This window comes from Lasiodiplodia theobromae (assembly GCF_012971845.1).
Source record: "Lasiodiplodia theobromae strain AM2As chromosome Unknown scaffold_9, whole genome shotgun sequence".
NCBI classification, from domain to species: Eukaryota; Fungi; Ascomycota; class Dothideomycetes; order Botryosphaeriales; family Botryosphaeriaceae; genus Lasiodiplodia; species Lasiodiplodia theobromae.
In genome coordinates, this window is record NW_023336585.1 from 583,657 (window position 1) to 605,837 (window position 22,181).

General features: G+C 55.0%; 7 protein-coding genes across 7 annotated transcripts; 5 read left to right on the forward strand and 2 right to left on the reverse strand.

Annotated features, from left to right (window-relative positions):
* Positions 1 to 1,033: 1,033 nt before the first annotated feature.
* On the forward strand, positions 1,034 to 3,206 carry LTHEOB_3587 (Ubiquitin carboxyl-terminal hydrolase 22; the record flags this gene model as incomplete). The annotated part of the gene is made up of 6 exons (XM_035512526.1): positions 1,034 to 1,148; positions 1,263 to 1,499; positions 1,562 to 1,651; positions 1,706 to 2,040; positions 2,259 to 2,699; positions 2,850 to 3,206. The coding sequence occupies 6 exons, from the start codon at positions 1,034 to 1,036 to the stop codon at positions 3,204 to 3,206; spliced, it is 1,575 nt and encodes a 524-aa protein (XP_035362675.1).
* A 734-nt stretch (positions 3,207 to 3,940) lies between these two features.
* On the reverse strand, positions 3,941 to 5,381 carry LTHEOB_3588 (NADH-ubiquinone oxidoreductase; the record flags this gene model as incomplete). The annotated part of the gene is made up of 6 exons (XM_035512527.1): positions 3,941 to 4,676; positions 4,730 to 4,821; positions 4,878 to 4,972; positions 5,029 to 5,091; positions 5,148 to 5,161; positions 5,221 to 5,381. The coding sequence occupies 6 exons, from the start codon at positions 5,379 to 5,381 to the stop codon at positions 3,941 to 3,943; spliced, it is 1,161 nt and encodes a 386-aa protein (XP_035362676.1).
* Positions 5,382 to 5,666: 285 nt separating this feature from the next.
* On the forward strand, positions 5,667 to 6,926 carry LTHEOB_3589 (Proteasome regulatory particle subunit; the record flags this gene model as incomplete). The annotated part of the gene is made up of 3 exons (XM_035512528.1): positions 5,667 to 5,952; positions 6,003 to 6,238; positions 6,285 to 6,926. 3 exons carry the CDS (start codon positions 5,667 to 5,669, stop codon positions 6,924 to 6,926), a joined length of 1,164 nt encoding a protein of 387 aa, XP_035362677.1.
* A 3,498-nt stretch (positions 6,927 to 10,424) lies between these two features.
* Positions 10,425 to 10,847, forward strand: LTHEOB_3590 (Lea domain protein; the record flags this gene model as incomplete). Its single annotated transcript, XM_035512530.1, has 2 exons — positions 10,425 to 10,572; positions 10,672 to 10,847. The coding sequence occupies 2 exons, from the start codon at positions 10,425 to 10,427 to the stop codon at positions 10,845 to 10,847; spliced, it is 324 nt and encodes a 107-aa protein (XP_035362678.1).
* Positions 10,848 to 11,685: 838 nt separating this feature from the next.
* On the forward strand, positions 11,686 to 14,503 carry LTHEOB_3591 (Zinc finger RING-type protein; the record flags this gene model as incomplete). Its single annotated transcript, XM_035512531.1, has 4 exons — positions 11,686 to 11,709; positions 11,781 to 11,885; positions 11,942 to 14,006; positions 14,058 to 14,503. The coding sequence occupies 4 exons, from the start codon at positions 11,686 to 11,688 to the stop codon at positions 14,501 to 14,503; spliced, it is 2,640 nt and encodes an 879-aa protein (XP_035362679.1).
* Positions 14,504 to 15,795: 1,292 nt separating this feature from the next.
* LTHEOB_3592 (Proteasome subunit beta type 7 precursor) lies at positions 15,796 to 16,685 on the reverse strand (the record flags this gene model as incomplete). The annotated part of the gene is made up of 2 exons (XM_035512532.1): positions 15,796 to 16,446; positions 16,512 to 16,685. The coding sequence occupies 2 exons, from the start codon at positions 16,683 to 16,685 to the stop codon at positions 15,796 to 15,798; spliced, it is 825 nt and encodes a 274-aa protein (XP_035362680.1).
* A 660-nt stretch (positions 16,686 to 17,345) lies between these two features.
* Positions 17,346 to 21,990, forward strand: LTHEOB_3593 (Nuclear pore complex subunit nup159; the record flags this gene model as incomplete). The annotated part of the gene is made up of 4 exons (XM_035512533.1): positions 17,346 to 17,432; positions 17,526 to 18,231; positions 18,281 to 19,276; positions 19,493 to 21,990. 4 exons carry the CDS (start codon positions 17,346 to 17,348, stop codon positions 21,988 to 21,990), a joined length of 4,287 nt encoding a protein of 1,428 aa, XP_035362681.1.
* Between the last annotated feature and the right edge of the window lie 191 nt (positions 21,991 to 22,181).

The window sequence follows — 22,181 nt, forward strand, 5'->3', positions numbered from 1 at the left end:
TTCAGCACGCTGGATTTGTATGGCCAGCAGTTGGGTATCATACGGATGGCGCTGCGGTACAATGGGTGTTCGTATCGTCTTACGCGAATGCCTTTCCTCTTCCGTACGAATGAAGCGGTGTTATGGGTTTCTGATGCTTTGTGGGTTTGCTTTTCCGCAAGTCTCCGGTGCTGGTGGCTAGGAGAGGACTGAACGGGAGGCGCGATAAAGCATTCAAGAGGTCTCTTAGGGCTCTTTCGACTTAACAAAAGAGGGGCCTGGAGGTAGAGCGGGTGTGGAGCAAAAGCAGCCTGCGGGGTAAAGACGCCGTTGCAATATGCCCCTGGCTGGCCTTGCCTCGTCCCACACACTCTTTCTGTCTCGTTCGGGTTCAAAGGTGGCTGAGCAAGCTCGGTGCAGCATTGCTCAGCTCAACCTCCTCACTTTTCTTTCTGGGGAATCAGGCGCCGGTTTACCAGGTTCACTGCGTTCATTTCGGTTTTCCGCCTCGCCCCCACGTCTTTCTTTGCGGGCCGGCAGTGCCAAGGTGTCACACCGGTCCAGCTTGAATGTCTACGGTCTGGATAGGGGGTTCTTTTGCATTACGTTGCAGTCCTCGTTTGGTGTAGCTCGGCGACTTTTTTTTTCTCATTTCTTTGTAACGATGTACTAGGTAGTTTGTTCGTCCGTCTGGCGTGAAAGCGATAGCCCGCTCAGGATAGAGCGAGGCCTTGAATCTTACGGATGCCAATGCGCGCTGTGACGTGTGTATAGAGCGGCGGGAAGCACTCAAGGGTGCGGTTAAAGTGGACGCGGGTTCACCCGTGAGATCCGTCATTGTGGATCTGCGGCGACTCATGCAGGTCCCTGTCCGTCCGCGGCGCACATCCGCGCTAATGCGACTCTCTGCTATCTGACACTGAACATCTCCGCCAGCCTCGCTCCCACCACGCGCCCCCGACTTACTTCCACTTCCGCCCGCAAGAGCGCCATGTAGCGCGCCCCCACCTCGAGCCTCGCACAACCTGGGAACTCCGACGCTCACTCGCCCGCCATGGACACCGTTACCGTGACCCCGAAGTCAGCAGGGCCGGCTGCGAACAACAAGGTCACCAAGGGCAAGCTGCTCACAGGCACGAGCAACTTGCCCCAGATACTCTACGGCTGTGGTGAGTTCTCAGCTGCGGCGTGGCCGGCAAGCGCTCAGCGGCGTGCGTCGTACGCGCGCGCCCGTTGGTGAAAGGGTTCGTCGCGAACTGACATTCGCCGCCTCTGTTGTCCAGAACACCTAGAGCCGCTGTTCGCGGAGCGGCGCAAGGTGTTGGTGCAGCAGTACACCAACATCATCCAGACAATCCACGACCGCCACAGTATAATACCTCAGACCCATCGATCGAGCCTCAACAGCGACAGCCGCCCCGTCCTTTCGCTCAAGCCGACGTACATGTGCCTGCAGTGCGTTGGCGTCTTTACAGCAGAGCTACGCGACGAACATTTCGAGGCGAAGAAGCATGCTTTCTGTATGTTTGCCCGTTGCGCAATGCCAGCTTGGTTGGCCATGATACTGAACGTTGGCGGACAGCTGTGGAATCGAAGCAGGGCTGCGTGTACTGCCAACAATGCAAGGATTTTATCTACGACCCGATGCTAGAGAATGTACGCTTGCTGCAAGGTAGGTGCCCATTGGACCACCTCAGGGAATCCACTTTGTGCTAATCGTCGGCAGGCCGCAAAAAGAGAAGGTTAGAAGAGACCATGACGCCAGAAGATCACCGCCTCGTCGCTCAGAACTCTACATTCGCTCCTTGTCGCGCCATTGGACTGCGAGGATTGTATAACATGGGCCAGACATGCTTCATGAGCGTGATCTTGCAGTGCCTGATACACAACCCCTTCATCAAAGCGTTCTACCTGGGCGAGGGCCACACGTCCAAAGACTGTGATAGAGAGTCGTGTACTAGTTGTGCGTTGGACGAAATATTTACGGAATATTACTCGCTGGAGAAGACGGAGGGATACGGTGCCGTGAGCATGCTGCTAGGCAGCTGGTCCGGCGCGCAGGTACGCCTCTCCAAGAGGGCCATTGCTGTAGTGAAGGAATACCGCGTGGGAAGTAAAGAGAGACTTGGATTAAGCTAGCGTCCATATGATGTCGGCTTTGTCCTTGCCATCTCTTCAACTATCCTCCGCAGGTCCATCACTACCGCATGGCTTCCAAGTCTGTCTCCACTCGGGGATAGAGCCCGAATATCAGGATCATCTTGCTAATATGACTACAGGCTCTCGCAGGTTACCAGCAACAGGACGCTCATGAGTACATGCAGTTTATCCTCAACAATCTGCATCTGGAAAACGACGGCACCGAAAACAATGGAAAGGACGGCGATGAAGAGTGCACATGCCTCATTCACAAAACCTTTTCCGGCAAGCTCCAAAGTACAGTCACTTGCGACAAGTGTCACAATGTGACGACGGCAATTGATCCGGTTATGGATCTTTCGTTGGATCTGCGTTCCCAAGCGAAGAAGCGGAAGTTGGAAAACGACTCTGCAGAGAAAAACCCGGCAATTGACCTGAGAGATTGCTTGGATCGCTTCACAGGAAAAGAAAAGCTGCCCGCAGCGGAGTACTCTTGCGAAAAGTGCGGCGGTACGCAGCAGAGTGCCACGAAGCAATTGAGCATCAAGAAGCTTCCGCCGGTGCTCCCAATTCACCTCAAGGTATGTTAGAAACTGGAGCCATTGAAGTCAATAATCGTCACAGAGTTGGTCTCATTTTTGTCAAATTGAGAGACGCGCAAGACATCGATACTTTACAGGCCCCCGTGTTCCTTGTGAAAGGGGAATTTCCGCTAACGATAGCTCTCACAGCGCTTCGAGACCTCAAAGTCAACATCCACCAAGCTCGAAACTAAAATCGCGTTCCCCACGTCTCTCGATCTCTACCCGTACACCACTCGTGCCCGCAGCTCGTCAAAGGATTCGGCAAACGGCTCGAAAGCCACCGGCGGCAACGGCGCCATCCCGCCGCCTACTTGCATGTACGAGCTCGCCAGCGTCATTGTGCACAAGGGCAAGATCGACTCGGGCCACTATGTAAGCTATGCACGCAAAGGCGGCGACTGGTTCCTTTTCGACGACAGCAAGGTCGTGCTAGCGAGCGAAGCGGACGTGCTGAGGGCCGAGGCGTATTTGTTGGTCTACGTTGTGCGCAATCTGGAGGGGTAAGAGACCTCCGGGAAGAATCTAAAGAAAGCTCTTCCAGATGTAGGAACAGAGGGAGGGGGATACCACGTAGGCCGAAGGGGTTCGCGTCAACCTTGTTTCACTTTTTCTTTGCTAATCTGTTCTGACTTGCTACTAAGTTTTCGATATTATTTCAGGATTTGATCTGGGATTCTCATCTCATTTCCCCTGATTACTTTACGTTGGGCCTTTTTAATTTTCGTTTTCTGCTCTTTCACTGCGTTGTTCATATCGCGAGTCTATCATGAGAGTACTCGTTGAACAAACGCGGCGAAGGCGGAAGGGATTTACGGATGGGATGGTGGGACAGACTGGGCTACGGCTCAGATCTTGGGTTTTCTTTCGATTCCGTAGTTTAGCATAAGCGACAGGGCGTTGTTCTCACATGGAGAGGTACCTTCCTGTGTCTTTGCGATAGTAAACGTGGCGGTGGTTTTGTGAAGGCTCGGTGGGCCTGGAACTCAGTTAAGCACCGCACACGTCGCCTCAGCAAACGTCGTCCGAACTTGATCTTTTTCGAGCTTCATTTCGCCTGTATGGTCGCCTCTCCTACAAGTACAGGGCAGCCAGAAACCGCGCTAGCCTTGTTTTATGTACACACAAAATGGCTTCCTTCCTTTCTTTCTTATTCTTCGATTCTTGGCGCTTTGAAACCCAATCCATCCTGGAAAAATAAACTAATAACGGATGCACTCAAGGGAAAATGGTGGTGGAAATCACTGGTCGTCCAGGACGTGGAGGTACTTGCGCTCCTCGCGCTTCTCACGCTCGGTCTGAGGCGGGAGATCGTAGTAGGTGGAGCTGCGGTAGCTCTTGAGGTAGTGGTAGAGGACACTCTTGATCTCAACGGGCTCGATGTCAAGGTCCTTGAAGGTCTTGGCGGTGCGGTCGATTTGCTGGTCAATGAACTCGCGCTCAATCTCATCCCGCGACGTGATGGGCCACCACAAAGCCTTGTTGAGGATCTCAGCGACAGGCTGGAGCAGCTGCTTGGGAATGTTGATGTGACGGCGGTGCTTGAGGATTTCCTTGTCGACCAGCTCTGCGAGCTCGGCGGTGCTGTAGTTGGTGGGACCGTACAGCTCATAAGTCTCCGAGGCGGTGTTATCGTTGTGCAGCATGTGCTCGAGCGCCATGCCGACATCGATGGCGTGCACAGGCCAGTAGCGCTCCTGCATGTTGTTGGAGGTAATGACGTTGGTGGGACCGGCCAGCCGGTTCAGAAGGCGGTCTTCGTAACCGAACATGGGGGCGGGGCGGACGATGGTAGTCTCAGGGAAGATGTTGCGCGCAACCTCCTCGCCACGAGCCTTGGTCCGGAAGAACTCAGAAGGAGAGCTCGTGCTGGCATTGTACGTTGAAACGTGAACGTAGCGGTCGACATCGTACTTCGCAACGGCGTCGGCAATGCGTCGGGTACCCTCGACGTGCACATCCTCAAGGTCGAAGTTCCTGTCCCACTGCCATTAACATTGTCCCCAACTCAAGACTGCTCGCTCACTGACTTGGTGGGGTAGTCACGGCCAATGAGGTTGTAGACAATGTCCGAGTGCCTGACGCTTTCCTCAATGGATTGAGTGTTGCGCAGGTCGTACTCCTGCGCGTGAATCAGTCACAATGCCATGCACTCGTTTGCATGAAAGAATTCCTTACAATGAAGACAACCCTGCCGAGATCACCGGCAACCTTCAGGTGACGCTTGGCCATCTCCTCACGGAAAGGAATGACAACGGTAACACCTTGACGTGCTGTTCAATTCCCGGGTCAGCGCCTCCCTTCCAAGACTACGCGCGGTAATTCGTACCCAGTCTGTTGACGATATACCTTCCCAGGAAGCCGGTAGCGCCAAAAACGGTTGCGGTGTGGCCTTGCGAAGGAGTCAGTCGCGGTTGGATGGAAAGGCGGGCTATGCGTGGATCAAACCTCCAAGCGACGATCTGTGTTGCGACAAGTCAGCACCAGCTTCATATCCAGCAGAATTTCTGGGCAGACTCACCTGCCACCGGGTATCCTGATGATGGGCTTGCCGGTGCGAGTGATCGCGACATCGTGAACCTGGCGGCGGGCGGGACGGGCGAAGGAGGCGGAGAGGCGAGGAGCAGCCAATGCCTTGGCCAGGCCGGCGCTGGGGCCAGAACAGCTCCTGGAGAGGGCCATGGTGCGGGGTGAGAGAGCGGAGAGCGGCGGGAGGGTGGTTGTCGATGCGGAGGGCGCGCTGGTGGTTGCTCTGGGCTTGGCCGGCAGCGTCGGCGGCCGGAGATATGTCAGCCCGATCGTCGGCGAGCTCATTGGAAGCTACGACTAGAGGCCATGGCGGCTGCGAAGCTCGCCGCAGCTCCACTAGCACCGACATCACCAACCCACCACCGACAGCGCCCTCCAACCGCCATATATCGTCCCCCGTCCACCCACTAGTCTTCCTCTTCGCACATCATCTCCACGATGGCGGGACCGACGGCCAAAGACCTGGAGATGATTCCGGACTACCTCGCCGAGCAGCGCGACGCCGCTCCCGATGACCTGCAACCCTTCTTCCTGAACTTCGAGGACTACTGGGAGCGCAAGCTGTGGCACGAGCTTACCGACTCTTTGGTCGAGTTCTACAGCCACCCGCAGAGCGCCCCCCAGCGGATAAACCTGTTCAACACCTTCGTTCGCACCTTCGCCGACAAGATCAACCAGCTGAAGCTCGTCACCCTGGGCCTGAGCGCCGCGTCGCAGTTCAAGGGTATGCACGCCCACATCTCTTCCAGAAGCAAGCTAACACCAGTGATGTAGATGACAAGGAGCGCCTGACCTTCCTCCAGAGCCTTGCCGACAAGGCCAACAAGCCTGCCTCTCAAGATGCATACGTTTACGCTACCGTCGCCGTGGCGAGTGTCCAACTACAGCTGCGCGACTTCCCCGCCTCACGGAAGAAGCTTGACGAGAGCGAGCGAATTCTGGACTCGTTCGACACGGTCGAGACGGTCGTTCATGCATCCTTCTACCGCGTGAACGCCGAATACTACAAGGTACCACTTCTGCCGTTGTCCTAGATGATGCAGCTGACATTTTCAGTCGCAACACGAGTTCGCCTCGTACTACAAGAACGCTCTGCTCTTCCTCGCATGCGTCGATATTTCCGAGCTGCCCCGCGAGGAAACCATGCAGCGTGCTTACGACCTAAGCATTGCAGCTCTCGTCTCAGACTCCATCTACAATTTCGGAGAGCTTCTTCTCCACCCCATTCTCGACTCCCTTACCAACACTCCTCACGCCTGGCTCCGCGACCTCCTCTTCGCCTTCAACCGCGGCGACCTGGCTGCTTACGACGTCCTCTCCGGAAACATCTCTAAGAACAACCTCCTCAAGGAGCACCAACAGTTCCTGTACCAGAAGATCTCTCTGGCCGCCCTTACCGAGACGGTCTTCCGCCGCCCGCCTCAGGACCGCGCCATGACCTTCCAGGCCATCTCCCAGGAAACCAAGGTGCCCATCGACCAAATTGAGCACCTGATCATGAAGGCGTTGAGTTTGGGTCTGCTGAAGGGAACAATTGACCAGGTGGATCAGATTGCCAAGATCAACTGGGTTCAGCCGAAGGTGCTGGACATGAAGCAGATCGAGGGCATGAGGACTAGGCTGAGGGACTGGGATTCGAGCGTCAATCAGTTGGGTAACTGGATCGAGACCGCCGGAAAGGATGTGTGGGCTGCTTAGAGGAAGATTCGCTCGTTGCCGCTGCACAGTTTAGACGAGACCTTAGGGCATAATGGATGGCTCAGAAGAGTGGGAAGCAGGTGAAGTGGTCATGGCTCGTCCTCTGCCCTCGAAGACAGGACGAGCCTTGTGTGTATGATGGTGGCAATATGGTTCTTGGTTCTCAGTATTCCGAACTATGTGGGCCAAAAATAGAAAGCGCTTCTCCGGCTGCGCTAATGAAATGACAGCAAATAATCGACGATCATATCTGAGATCATGCGGGAGTTGAGGTCGATGATGTTGTGGTGAAGAGGGTTTCTTCCTCGGAGTCCTATCAGTAATTGACAATGAGAACCGCCCGTTTTAATATCAGCCATAAGCATCAATGGATACACGACTTTTCGTTCACATGCTAAGGAACGAAAGGATGTAGGCGAACGAAACCGAGAGGCTATTCCTAAAGATAAGCTAACGGGCAGTCCTCAGTTTCGATTTAAATCAATCATTCCCTGATCCTTTATGGTTCATCCCGCTACTTCCTCCTCGTACGGCCGACGTATCCGCAGGGCCGACAACTCGCCCCACTCAAGCCTCTCCCTCATGGATGCCTCAAAAGGCGAGTCGAAATGAAAGAGAGGGAGCAAATTGTGCTCATCGTTGTTCGCATCTGTTTGCTCCATTTAGCCTAGCCTTAATCATGAATCACTAGCACTTCATACCGTAGATGTTGTCAAAGATTGCAAGGCCGAAGGGTCGACTGAAGAAGCTTCTTACGCCCCGACGGGTTATGTAGGTGACGCAGGGGATGATAATCATGAGAATGACGGCCACGAGCGATAGGACGGCCTCGTTTGACCATGGCGATGACGTGCTGCCAGTCCCCGCTTGTTGTGTGGTAGACACTGAAGAGTCAGCGTATTTCTCCTACTCTGCAACTGTATAAGCTTACTGTGGTGCACCAGAAGTCTTAGGCCATGTAGGAGCAGCTGCGAAATCCCTGATTCATCAATCTGGAGTCAGTATATGTGTAAAAAGTCAAGAGTGAGATCAGGCCGAAGAATGAGCTGGATTTATATACCTGCTGCTGGCCTAGTGAGCTGGGCAAAGAAGCACATTGACGCGCCCACAAGATGCACGGCATACAAGACAACCAAGCGAGAGGATACGCTGGGGGCACGGGAGATGTAGCATGCAGACGAACCGCCCGCCCGGCGCTGAAGGCCCCTGCAGCAGGGATCGGCTAGCACCAACATGGTTCAAGGGCCTTGCCGGGCGCATGCGGACAGGGATGACAGCATATGGTAGATCTAGAACAATCTGGGGACGTTAGAGGGTAGGCAGCGGCTACCTGCTAGCCTCGCCGGGATGTCGCTTTCAATAATTAGGTCGGCGGCTCCACTCTACATCTGCGCGAGGCCCTTGATCCTCCGGATACAAGAGATAGTGTGGTGACAGTTTTCGCTGGCTTTCCCGGTTGAAGACGGGCCAGTCGTTCGCCTTCATGGGCGTTGAAGCTCGTTACTGCTCATCACAGCGCCAGTGATACTGACATCCAATCTGCGGCTCCGCGCTGCGCCCACCACGGTCCGCCCAGTCTCCAAGCAGGACATCTTAAGTGCAGCGTTTTCGTCAGAAGTTATAGGTCTCACCTCCGAGCGAGAGGCGAGTGACCTGGCACAAGTCATGTGAGAGCCGTTGTACAACATGGTCAAACGGTCAGCGTCTGCTTGAAGCTGATTGGGTGATCTCTGAACTGTTGCGGTTTATGACTCCTGGCCTGTGTATCCGGCGTTTGCGAGCTTATAGGTAGTTCGCGGGACACCAGTTGAGTTTTTATTAAGCTCTTGAGGTTCGAACTCTAGATGTATCAATCCGGCCGAAAGGACTGTGTGGCTGATGAGCTGAGACCATTATCTTCATCTCCTGTCGTACTCGTCCAGATCCACTACCCCCTCGAGCAGAAATCGGACAATAAACACTACAATGTTATGCTAAGGTTTTCTCCTACCTAGCTCATGTGATATTACCTGTGTCTTGGTCCCAGCTCGCCATACCAACCCCTTTCAGGGGATACACAGTCATATAATTTCACAACCCCGATCTACATAGACCTAGCCTGGGGCCTTCCAACTTCCTTAATGATCGAAAATTTTGGTGGGGAGCGCTGTATGGGAAAGAGGGAGAGAATAGGGGAGGTAGAGTGGCAACAAAACACACTCCCGCTTGTTAGACGTAGCCTCGCTATGTTTCTCGAGGAACGCGGGTGATAACAGCAGAGGTATAGTGTCCTTGCAGTTAGTGCTTAGCTATCAGACGTAAAGAATGGAAAACGTATACTCTTCCGCAAAAAGACATGATACATGAAAATTTAGCTTGTGTTGCAGGGTAGTATGATTCAACATAATCAAAGCAAGAATACTAAGATTATTTGCTAATGAGATGCATTAAAACGAGGACCTAATGGTTGCCGAAGGATCCGAGCCATCCAAACTCATTTCCACGGACATCTAGCTCTTGACATTAGCAGTCGAGGAAATGTTCTGGGCATTAGTGTATAACAAGAATGTCCTGACGACAGCTTCCACCGGCCAGGGAAGTCGCGTGCGAGATGGTTGCGAAGGATGATTTATTCGGGGAAATACCGCGTTGCGGCACTTTGAGCTTTCAGCCTTGCACAGGCCTGAGCCTCGGCGTTGAGGCTATAGCAGGGAATGAGTAATATCTTCGACAAGACCAGTACTGAGTCTCGAGCCTTCACGAGTATTCAGATTGCTTCGGCAGCATCTAGAGTCAGGAAAGTATGTTGTCGAACTAGAGCAGCAATATCTTGTACGGCTTAGCTCGCATTCTCATAGATGTTCTTTTGCACAGGAAAAAAAAAAAAAAAAAGAACCGAGGTATACTTACGCAATGTTCTAGAGCCGTGCTATTCTTCGCGCTAATCGGCTGCAGCACCCCTCTGTATGGATCACGTCGCAGACAAAGAAGACCCAGTGGGAAACGCTGGGAATTGGCGGTTGCCTCATCAGCGAAGGACTAAGCAGTTTTCGGCTGCCTAATAAACGATCGAGATCATTTATTAGGCAGATAGATCGACGCTGCCACGGCAGTTTGCCATGAATTTGGAAGTTGCGGCCGCGCAATCGAGGTCGAGTGTTGAGAGGGATAACGTAGAGATGAGGTTATGAAGTGCTGAGAGGGCCGGGGTAGAGAGAGAACGGGGCAGGAGGCGGCTTTTGCGGTGTGGGGATGGCAGGGATGGTGGCGTGCGGAATGATGGCATTTGAGCGAATCGCGATGACGCACGGCCCGCCCAAGCTAAGCTCCCTTGTGCTGCATACAACTGACGTCAGTCGCGAGCTGTATACATCTACTGCCTCTTCCCCCTCCCATTCTTTCTAATTCCTCAACCGACCGCAGCCCTCATCTCACTACCTCGCTCTTCATCCAGGAACAGGCTCTTCTTTGCGAATTCTCTACCTACCTTTCATACACGACACACTCCAAGCTTTCACAATGCTTCGCGCTACCGTTGCCCGCAACGCCCGCCTCTTCACCACCTCGGCTCGTTTCCAGAAGAGCACCGTCGACAGTGTCAAGGACGCTGCGAAGAAGGTCGACAGGACCGTTTCCAATGCAGCTGTGAAGGGCATTGAGAAGGGCGGTACGTCATCAACACCTCATTCCATGCCACCTTAGCTTGCAAACAGGCCTATGCGACCAATGCATTGAATTTTCGAGCTGATCTTGTTCTTGCATGCAGAGGAAGCCGCCAGCAAGGTCAAGGACGCTACCGGTGTTGGCAAGCAGAAGGCAGACGGCATCGCCGCCGAGGCAAAGGGCAAGGCACACGAGGTGGCCGGAGAGGCCAAGGGCAAGGCTAGCGAGCTCAGCGGCAAGGCAAAGGGTGCAGCTGAGGAGGCGAAGGGCAAGTTGTAAAGCAATTCACATCATGACGAGGGAATGAGTTCACCTGGGGGAAAAGTATGGCATACCTCTTAATGATCGATACAATTGTAATCAATTCACCCGAAATTCTTTGATCAGATTCCAATTGTTCGATTTGCTCTCGGTCTTTGCTTTGTCTCAAGGACAGTTAAGCTGGTATAGGAAGGCGAGGGCACACTCGCAACGGGCTCCAGAGTTGGCGTGCATCTCGCATTTAAGAGGTGCCGCATGTTCGTGTTTTGTGTCTTATTACTCTTCTGCATCATCAAGGCAACTGAATTGTTTTAATTATGTAAATATGGTATGAACAAGCCATTGAGCACGTGTTGAAGTTAAGCCACTCTATTATGGAGCCGTACGACCAAGATAGCAAAGCGAAAGAAGAGAGACCTACCAGTTTCGAAGTGCTTTCGGCGTGCTGCAAATGTTACATTTGAGGGGCTTTTTTATATTTGTTGAGCGTGGCGATGCTCAAGGTCTCCATAAACGTCGAGATCTGGGTTAGCAGCTTATTGACAATTAATCTGACCGGCTCGGCTAGGAATATGAAAGTAATCCGTTGCCTGTGCAAGAAAACCATATCTGGCGAATTTCTGCCTTGAGCAACGCGGGGTTGCGCCATCAGAAGTCGTTGCCGCGCGTCGGTCGGCTTGAGCTTCACCCGACGACTTTGCGTGAACGTGTCCGATTGACGTCCGGGAGCTGCGCACGAGCTGCGCAACACCTCCACCACCGACAGCCCGCTGTGCTCTCCCCCGCCTTCCTCTGCCCATGCAGATGGATATCTCGCGCTACCAAGTCTTGCTTTGATTTGCACAGGCTCGCCATCATGCGGATCGCCGCCTACGTTGGGGTAAGCTGCACCACTACAGCTCTCGCCGCCGCGCTCCGCAATGCGCTGATGTGCTGATCTTGTCGCAACAGACCTCCGTGGCCCTGGCAGCCTCGGTGCTGCTGCGCGCCGCATACGAAAGGCCCAATTTCTACTCCGCATGCGTCTATCTCTCACAATCAAATGCCTGTCTTATGGTGCGCCGCTCCCGAGCTTCCGAACCCGCCTCGTCGTGTCCTAATGCCTCTGGTAGATCCTCACGAATCTCGTACTCCTCCTTACAGCTTCCTTTATGTACGCTCTCCAGCGCCTTCTCTACGGCCCGCTCCGCCCCATGGAAGTCGAGCGCCTCTACGAACACGCCTGGTTCGCCATCACCGAGACACTGCTGGCCATGACCATCTTCCGTGACGATGTGGGCGTGCGGTTCTTTGTCATGTTTGTCAGCCTCATTGCTGGCAAGATTTGGCAGTGGATTGGTGCTGGCCGGGTCGAATTCGTTGAGCAACAACCTCCGACCTCCAACGAGATCTTCTTCCACTCCCGCCTGGCGTCTTCGCTGCTGCTGTCGATTGTATACGACATGGTGATGCTCGGATACTGCGTGAACACCGTCCTGCGGCAGGCACGACCCAATATGATCGTCATGTTCGGTTTCGAGTACGCTCTGCTGCTCATTGAGTCCTTCGCTACCTTCTTCCGGCATATCCTGTGCCTCGTTGATCTAACGGTCCAGTCCAAGCAGACAGAGGCCAAGAGGCAGGAGATGTTGGAGGAGAGACGAGCCGAGAGACAGCATCAGCGGGAGGCCGCCGGTGAAGGCGTGCTTACAGAGGCGGAGCTGGCTGCTGAAGACATCGAGGTTGACGACAACGAGATCGACGTGCCTGGGTGGGAGGGCAAGGGCCGCTGGGTCTTTTACTTGGACCTCGCAAAGGACTTTGCTAAGCTGACCATTTACATGGCATTCTTCGTCATCCTCATGACCTTCCACGGCCTGCCTATTCATATCATGAGAGATGTTCTCTTGACATTCCGCTCGTTCCACAAGCGCATCTACGACTTCTTGCGTTACCGCAACGCTACACGGGACATGAACTCTCGCTATCCTGACGCTACGTCCGAGGACCTTGGGGAGAACAACATCTGCATCATATGCCGCGAGGAGATGCGTCCATGGACAACACCGGAGCATGCCCAACCTCCCGCTGGCGGCGCTGCGCCAGCACCAACTCCGCAGCGTCCCATCGATGAGCGTCACCGGGCGAAGAAGCTACCCTGTGGTCATTGTCTCCACATCAGTTGCTTGCGCAGCTGGCTCGAACGCCAACAGGCTTGCCCCACCTGCCGCCAGCCGGTACTAGTTGAAGAGACCCGGCAACGTCAACAGGCCAACCGAGCCAACCCAGCCGTCAACGCTGGTGCACAACCTGGACTTCAGCAAGGTGCTCAAAACGGCATACCGCAAGACGGAAATGCTCAGCAGCCAGCACTGCCCCGCATGCGCCAGATTCAATTTGGCCCGTTCCGCATTGGATACGGTGTCCGCGCAGTGAACCTGAATAATGCACAGGCAGAAAATCCGCTCGCTCAGATACTGGAACAAGGACGACAACAACAAGAGCAGCTCCATCAGCAGCAGCAACAGCAGCGCGGAGGCCAGAGCGACCGCTCGGCTCGTGCACTCCTGCGTGAAGCGACGGCAGATCCACTCCGGGCGAATTCCGTCGTCGCGCAAACCATGTGGTTGGACCAGCTGGAACGCCGCCTGGTGAGCGAGATACAGGCTCTGAACGTGGCACAACATCAACTGCATCTTGTCCGAGCACTGCAGGCAGAGTATATGCGTCTTCGTCGTGTAGCAGCAGCAACTGCTGTCGGTGGTGCTCAGCCGGCGCAAGATGCCCAGTCCCTGCTCGCGAACATGTTTGCCGGTCTGAACACTGACGGCCTCAATCTCAACGCGCCGTTAGCGCACGACTTGAACCAGCCGCGACTTTTCAACCCCAGCGCAGACCAGCCTGTCCTGGAAGCACACGACCCCAATCTTCCGCAAGGCTTGACTCTGCCACCGGGATGGACATTGTTGCCGCTTCATAGGGCTGATGCTACTCTGGGCCAAGATTCAGGGAGTCAAGCGCCGAATCATGCTTCTACTCCTCGCTCAACAGCACAATCTGCTACAGATGCTGCGGCTTCTCTCCAGACTTGGAACGACACCATGACTCGGACGCTTGAAGAGGCTCGAAACCGCAACTATACACCCTCGGACTCTTCAGCCCAGGCACCTCCAACCACGACGACTACTAATGGAACTGGTACGTAAACCATTTTGAGTAAGCTTGGAAGTAGTGCTAATACGACACCAGAAACTGCTCCTCCGGGGTTTCGCGAGATTCCTATCAATCCCAACGACCCTGGTGCGACTGTGCAGACTACCCTTGGCCCTCAGAGGTTTCCAACCAACATAGCCAACCAACTCCTCGCTCAGCATGGCAACGAGCCCGTTCCTATCGGTTCTGCTGCTCACGTTCCTACATCTGCTGGACCAGCAAATTCTGGCGGCTCGAACACTTTGTCTTCCTCGGCTCATTCGTCACATCCTGTTGCCACTGGACCTTCAGAAGCATCGACCGACACAGTGCCTACGACTGGTTCTGAAGAAAGCTCCGCCAAGGCACAGAGACTCAATACTGCTGATGCCCACGATTCCGCTGTTCAGAGTGAAGAAGCCAGCAGCTCCACTCACGCTAGTGAGCAACAAGTTCCATCCCTGCAGCCGACTGTTGAAGATGGAGAGGATGATGAAAATTAGGCCATCCTTTTCGAGTTGGATGACATGGAGAAGCGAGCGACGAGTAGACCCTTACAAAAATCGTTGCAGCTTTTAGCGCACCTTGCTTTTCTGAAAACCCGGTTTACTCTCGATTCAGCATGATCTTCGCTAGGCCGAAGTCGAGGGCAAAGGCTTCTCTGTAATTATACCCTTTATTTGCATAGCGATGGCGCAGCAGGAATAAACATGATGGACGTGAATTTTCCCCCTCACCGCGAGATTGAATCCCTCCAATGCTAGCCCTTGAAGTATTAGTGACGCACTGCATATACTGGAGTGACGCAGAGTTTGCATGCCATCAGGCTCATCGTTAACTCATTTTTATACCGAGTTGGCCTGAAGTAGTGACTTCCATAGGGCTAGGCTACGCAGGCCGGACTTTCGCCGACCCGGCCAATGAACTAGTCTGAATGCCGACTAAAAAAGTGGGAAGTCGGCACGGACGAGGAGCAAAAAGAAAATTCGAAACTCGCGCTACAAGCTCAAAACGAGAATCGACCACACGAGGTGGTGTTCCGTTTTAGTTCCAAAGATTCTTTAATGGCGTTTAGTGGCAGCTACACGGTCACTTCTGGTAAAAGGCAAGAAATGAATTCATTATAGCTTACCACGCCAATGAATCAAGATTGCAAATTGCATTTATATACCAATGCATCCCCTCACTCCGCTCCTCGGCTCTCGAGCATGGATAGGCACTGCGAGCATGGATAGGCACTGCGAGCATGGATAGGCACTGCGTGCATCACCCGGCCACAGTCATAAACAACATTCGCAATAGCTGGAACAATTCGCAGAGTGAAGGGAACTTGGTTTCGCGATCTACTCTAGTTGCCACCCCCCAACAATCAACAGCTAATCCAGTGTCACTTGTAACCCTCGTGCAGCAGATCTGCGGAGTGGTACTGCAGCCGATGGCTGGCGCGAAGAATAGCAGGGCCCTAGAACATAGCGTAAGTCAGTTCTTTCTTCTTTTAATGAAAAAGAACATTTATGGGTAGTTGAAGCTATCGTCCGGACGTAAATGTAGAATTAATAATTATACATTCACGTCCGGACGATAGCTTCAACTACCCATGGTATGAGCGAAAAGTTCACATTAGCCGTCGGCTCCCTGTACCACTTCAGGTCACCTCGAGATATTCAGTAGCTCATTAAAACATGTTTCATTTCCTTAACCCTAGTTCCTACTGTGGCTCAGCAGTAGGTCTAATATCTACCCCTGTGAAAAGCCAACCCACTTTCTCCCTCCTGCCATGATGCCATCTCCACGTTTATGCGTCGACATCCATCCTCTCCGCAGTCTGCTCACCCTCTGTGAGCTCATGTACAGTCACGTACTTGCTGATGTCCTCCTTCTTGATGACCTTCTCGTTGAGCACAGCGGTGGTGCCGCGGGGGAAGCGGTAGTTGCGCTGCTTCTGCTCACGCTGGTTGGGTTGGATGTAGTTCCGCATGACGGTGGTCTTGTCCTCGGTGATGACGGCGACGTCGACGTTGCTACCGGATCCCAGATCGTTGAAGATACCGGCCAGGATGGCGTCGGAGCACAGCTTGACAGCCTGGTCGCGGTTGAGCGACGGTTGCCACTGCGTTTCGAAGACGGACATGGCGGCCAGCGAACCCGAGCCCATGGTCACGTAGGGAAGCTTGTCGGTCGAGCCGTGGGCGTGGACGGTGAAGAGATGGGCGCCGGTCGGGTCGACACCGGCGACAACGAGGTAGGCGCCGATGTGGCCTTGGTACCGGAACAGGTGCTGCTTGAGCATCGTCATGCACGTCACGACGCGCGGCTTGCGGCCCGTCGACAGCGCGTGCAGCTCCAGGTTCGACGACATCAGCGCCGTGGTGAACTCCGTGTCGGCCGCCGTACCGGCACCTGCGCACCAGATCTGCGGGGCGATGTAGTGCAGCTTCTCGCAGTTCTGCAGTCCGTCGAGTTAGCCATGCCTCCTCCGGTGTCTCCCTGCGATGAAGCTCTCCAACGCACCTTGTCAGCTACTATGGGGCCGCTGGTGGCTCTGGTATCGGCGGCGATGACGACACCGCCATCGAACAGGCATCCGACAATGGTGGTACCGGTGCTGGTCGCCTTGGGAAGCGGAACGCCCTGTGCGTGCAGCGCCGCGTTGCGGTTGTAATTCGAGAAGTCGAAGCCCGGCATTGTGATGGCAGATGTAGGTGGTGGGTGTGGTGGCAGTTGCGGTTAGCCCGGCGGCGTGAGGTCGAAAGGTTTACGTCGAGAATGTTCGTGCGATGCACGGAAGCTGGTGAGGTGGTAGACAGTTGTTGGAGGGATGGTGGTGGTTATGCTGGCGGGTCTGAGCTCCAGGCAGACGTCCGAACAACTTTTGGCCGCGTCTTCTAGGGCCTCTGCGCGTCAAGCGTGGGTGGGTGGCTCAAATTTGAAACACGTGGCCGCGAAAGCTCAAAATATGTGGCCGCTTCACGTAACAGTGGTCCGAGCTTCTGAGGCAACAGGCAACGCGCCGACCGACGCAGGCAGGCGGGCCGAGCGCTTCACTTCACCGCGCCGCGTCCATCCAGCCCGCCGATGCACCACAACACCTTCTAATCCCCGCTTCGCCCAGGAGTGCCAGCTCCTTCCAAAACTCCGCCGCCTGAGCTCCTCCTCGCCCGAGCCTGCCCAGGCTCCCGCGATTGCGCGCCCTTTTCTTCTCCACTGCGAGCTTGTTCTCTCGTTTTCCTTGTCCTCCCAAAACATTGCGCCGTCGCGAAAAGCGCATTCTGAGCGCGCCGAAACGGACTCCACCTCGTCCAATCCGCCTACGCGTGGAAGGCGACTCTGATACCCCCGAGCAAAATGGCTTTCTCCACGGGTGGCATGGCTGGCGCCATGGGAGGCGCGCAAGCTCAACAGGCCGCCGAAATCGAGGACATTCAAACAGAGGTACTGCGACTGCTTCCAATTACCAGCTGCAAAAGACAGCACGACAATGCTTTCGCCAAGATCAACCCTTTGCATGCTAACCCGTATCTACAGCACCTCGGATTCGCCTCCATCGCCGGCCGTGACGTGAGAACCAAAATCACGAACAAGCTCAAGCTGCTACCGTCGCCATGGCCCGCCGAGGACTTGCCCTCGTCCGAGTCCAACCTGTTCACCGCAGCTCCAAGAAAAGGTGTTGTTGCTGCTGCCGGTCCAGACTGCCTGATCATCGCTTCCGCCGATAGCATCCGCGCTGCCCTGGCCTCTGGGCGTGATGAATCAAACAAGGATCCCGTCGTTCCTTTTAGCCCGGAGCTTACCATTCCTCTGCCGCGTCTGTCGCAGATCGCATTCACCTCGGACGAGCAGCACCTGGTTATATCGGCGCAACAAGGTGGAGGACTGGCAATACACGAGGTCGCCGCGCTTTCGCAAAAGAATACCAATTCAGCCTTCCAAATGCCAACGCAGAACATGGCCTTGCGGGCGCTGGTACCTAATCCGGCACCTGAGCTGGCCGAGTATATTGCCATGGTCACGGAGAAGGGTCAATTGATGATTGCGAATCTGAAGCAGAGGGACTTTGTTCAGACGCAGAATGGTGCTGTGCTCAAAGACAACGTGAGCTGCGTGACTTGGAGTAACAAGGGCAAGCAGTTGGTCGCTGGTCTGGCCGATGGTACAGTCATGCAGATGAAGCCAGATGGCTCTCCGCAAGCACTCATCCCGCGGCCCCCGGAGCTTGTGGGCGATCAGTACGGTATGTATGCTCACCATCTCAGACCGAACCGCGATGCTTACAGAAACAGTTTCCTGCATCTCATGGTTAACAAACGACGATTTCTTCATTGTTCACGCGCCCACGAGCACTGAACAGGGTAGTCCTTCTGAAATGACTTACCACATGGTCTCACGCGAGAAGAACACCCAAAATTATACCTTCCGCAAGTTCATTCTGGGCGCATGCGACGGCTTTGGCTTTATTCGTAACTCACCGCCTCACTACTTCGTTTCTCGCCTAAGGAACTGGAAGCCTAGCTTGGACGACCTCGTACTGGTGTCTTCCACCGGAGGCGTAGAGCTCGGCGTGATCACAAAGAGCTCTCAGCCTCTCTCACGAGAAAACCCGGTCACAAACAGCTACGTTCCGACAGTCATGGCGGATGATTCCAGAAAGGCATCTATGCCTGGCACTGTCGATGAAGACGCGTACCCGGACATGCCCGATTCATCTCCACTCGGTCTTGCGCTTGACTTATCTAGCAAGGACAAGGTGTACAAGCCCATCGCCGGTAGTGACATCGAATGGTCAAAGACGCCCCTCCCTGCAATCATGATCCTAAACCATGAAGGTTACCTGAACGCCTGGTGGATAGTCTACGATGGATCAGTTGAGGCGGGCACTGCTTACGAAGGTCTTGCTGCAGCAGGTGGCGCTCAATCTGCACCCATGCCGCAGCAAAGTCAGCCGGCTGCTCCTGCTACGTCAAGTCCATTTGGTAAATCTGCCTTTGGTCAGAGCTCTGGCTTTGGTAACGCATCTCCTATGGGTCAGAGCAAGTCTCCTTGGGCATCAGCTAGCACAGGCAGTTCACCTGCCTTTGGCCAGCCAAGTTTTGGATCAGCATCAAAGCCGGGCGCCCCAGCTTTTGGGAAGGCGACATTTGGGTCACCCTCCCAACCTGGTGCTGGTGCGGCTTTTGGTTCAGCTGGTGGCCTGGGCCAAAAGGCTTCTCCATGGGGAAACACTTCGACGCCTTCTCAGATTCCCAAGCCTAGTGGAGGCTTTGGTAGTTCGGGTTCGAGTGAGTCTGGGTTTGCTAAGTTTCAGCAGAACGCATCGCCATTTAGCGCGGCAGCCAAGCAGGGTTCGCAGGCAACATTTGGAGGATTGGCGGCAAGCAAGCCTGGACAGTCGGTATTTAGTAGCGGTTCTACTTTCGGTGGTACGCCAAACCAAAGCTTCGGTCTAACAACCGAACCTAGTTTTGGATCAACGGTCTCACTAAATTCGACAACAGGCGGTTCGACAATCAAATCCCCATCCTTCGGAGCTCCAGCCCAATCATCGACGAGCGTGTTCGGTCAGCAGAAGAAGCCGGATCAGCCCCAGTCTCAAGAGTCGGACATGGGCGATGCGGATGATGCCAATGGAGATGCAACTCCGAAGGAGCCTGCGAAGCCGGGCCCCTTTGGGTTGGGCGCCAGTGGTTTCAAGCTCGACTCTGCGTTTAAGGGAGATGGATCTGCGAAGGATGATTTGCCGAAGCCTGAGACAGGATCCAGCTTTGGCAGCTTCGGTCTTGGGTCGTCGTTTGGTGCAGCTTTGGGTGATGCTCAGAAGACGGAAGAGAAGCCGCAAAACAAGGCTTTTGGATCGTCCCTGTTTGGAACTAAGACAGAAAGCACGGCCCCCAAGGATGCCCCTAAGACCGGTGGTAGTCTGTTTGGTTTCAACAAGCCTGCCTCATCGGCGTCTCCGTTTGCGTCCACCGGAACCAGTATTTTCAGCAAGCCTGCAGAGAAGGCCAAGTCCCCTACCCCGGAAGAGCCCAAAAAGGAAGAAAGGCAGCCCGAGGCGGCCCCTCTGCCACCGGACTTCATCAAGAAGCCCGCGAAGAAGGAGTATGATTCCCAGCCCGAAGCAGCTCCTCTGCCACCAGACTTTATAACGAAAACACCCAAGAAGGACGATTCAAAGCCAGAAGATGCCCCCCTTCCTCCCGACTTTACTCTTCCCAAGGCGAAAAAGGATGAGCCTGAAGAGGAAGACTTCCCCCCAATTGCAGGCAGCCCTCCTGTCAAGGTCGAAAAGCCGGAGTCGCCTTCCCTTTCGGAAATCCCAGAGAAGAAGGACGAGCCTGCACCCGCACCCTCAGCGCCTGCCGCGAGCAACAACGCCTGGAGCTTCCCTCCCGTAGAGAAGACCCGTTCAGACTCCCGGTCCAGGCCGATGGCCCAGCCCAAATCCCGCAGCCCGTCTCGTTCTCCAAGTCGGAATGCCTTCGCCGCGTCAACGACCCCCGCCGGTATGCCCAGGCACATTGGGCGCGCACCTTCTTTCCCTCAGCCGTCGTTCACTCAGCGTGATGAGCCTCTCCGGTCACCCAGTCCGGTTCGTACGGCTTCTGCATCGATACTCAGTCCTGGTCCCAGGCGCCAGGCAGTGACAATACCACCTCCGACTCCGATCTCTCGTGCAACCTCGCGACTTCAACAGCCTGCAGAACAGGATCCCGTCTTCCAGGATTTGGGTGACGATCAAGAGTTCGAGGCAACAAGGCAAATTCTGTCTTCATCGCCCCGCGCAACCAAGACGTTGGAGGAATTCTACGTGCATCAGGACTACGCCGGAAGGTCCGGCCCCTCTAGTGTGTCTGGGTCAATTGAACAGCTTTACCGGGATATGCAGAGCATGATCGATACGGTTGGCCTCAACGCACACAATCTGGCGGGCTTTATCAAGGGTCACAATGAAGTCACTCACGAGGGCCGTTCACGCGATGACCTTGACGTCAACGTGGATGACCCTGAAGACAATGACTGGATCCTTACTGAGATCGAGGATCTCTCCAAGGTTGAGAACAGCCTCGAGCGTTCGCTAGACACTGGCCGTGTTGTTGACGTTCAAAACAAGATCCGCGACCTAATTCGCCTGTCTAAGGACGTTGGCCAGCTGCGCAGGCGCCTCAATGACGTGCGCAAGTCGATCGAGCAGCGCCGCGACCCGTCCAAACTCGCTGTCACGCGCGCAACGCCCCTCTCAGAAGAACAGGGCGCACAGCAAGCACAGCTCCGCTCGGCCTTTGCTCAGACACAGAAGCTCCTTGCCCAGGCCGAAGAAGGCATAGTTCTCCTCAAGACGCGCATTTCGTCCGCGCAGGCTAGCAAGGCCGGCGGCACCGGCAACTCGTCGGCCACGCCTACGGCCGAGGCGGTCGAGAACACCATCAAGAAGATGACGAGCATGATCGAGCATAAGAGCGGCGACCTCGACGTGTTGGAGAACCAACTCCGGAAGCTACGCCTCCTCGGCGACGGCGACGACGAATCAGAGCATCCAGCGGAGGGTCAGACGGCGGAGGAGGATGGCGATGATGACATTGCTGCTGGCCTGAACGCCATGTCGCTCCGCAGCTCTGGCCGCTTCAGCCGCGAGGCCAGCCCGGCCGTCTTCGCCACGCCGCCCTCGGGCATGCGCAGGGGCTACCGCAGCCGCGATGGCACGCCGTTCAGCGCCGGCGGCGATAGCGCCCGCAGGCGCCTGTTCTTCACGCCCGACAGGTACGGCTCGGCCAGCCCGGGCCTGCTGAGGAGCAGCGTCGGGCCTGGAACCGGCTCGGAGCTCGTGCTCCGTAGCGTCGAGGACGCGGCTTTCGGCGGCGAGCACCTGGTCGGAAGAGACGAGGTCAGAGTGTACGTGCGCAAGGTGGAGAAGAAGGCCATCGTCAAGGACAAGCTGAAGGAGGCCATCGCGAAGAGGGGACCGAGGGTCACGAAGATGGCTGGTGCGAAGTAAGAGTGTTGCTTTCCTTTTATTTTCTTTTTTCCCCTCATAGCCGGATCAATGGGGTAGTGTAAAGCGTGCCTGGGGGATGGATGGTTTGAGGTTCTCTTTTTTTTGTACTGCATCTGAAGACGAAGAAAAACGGCAGTTGGGAAAATGCGTCGTGGTATTGGAGAGAGTAAGTTGTAGGATAGGCTGAACAG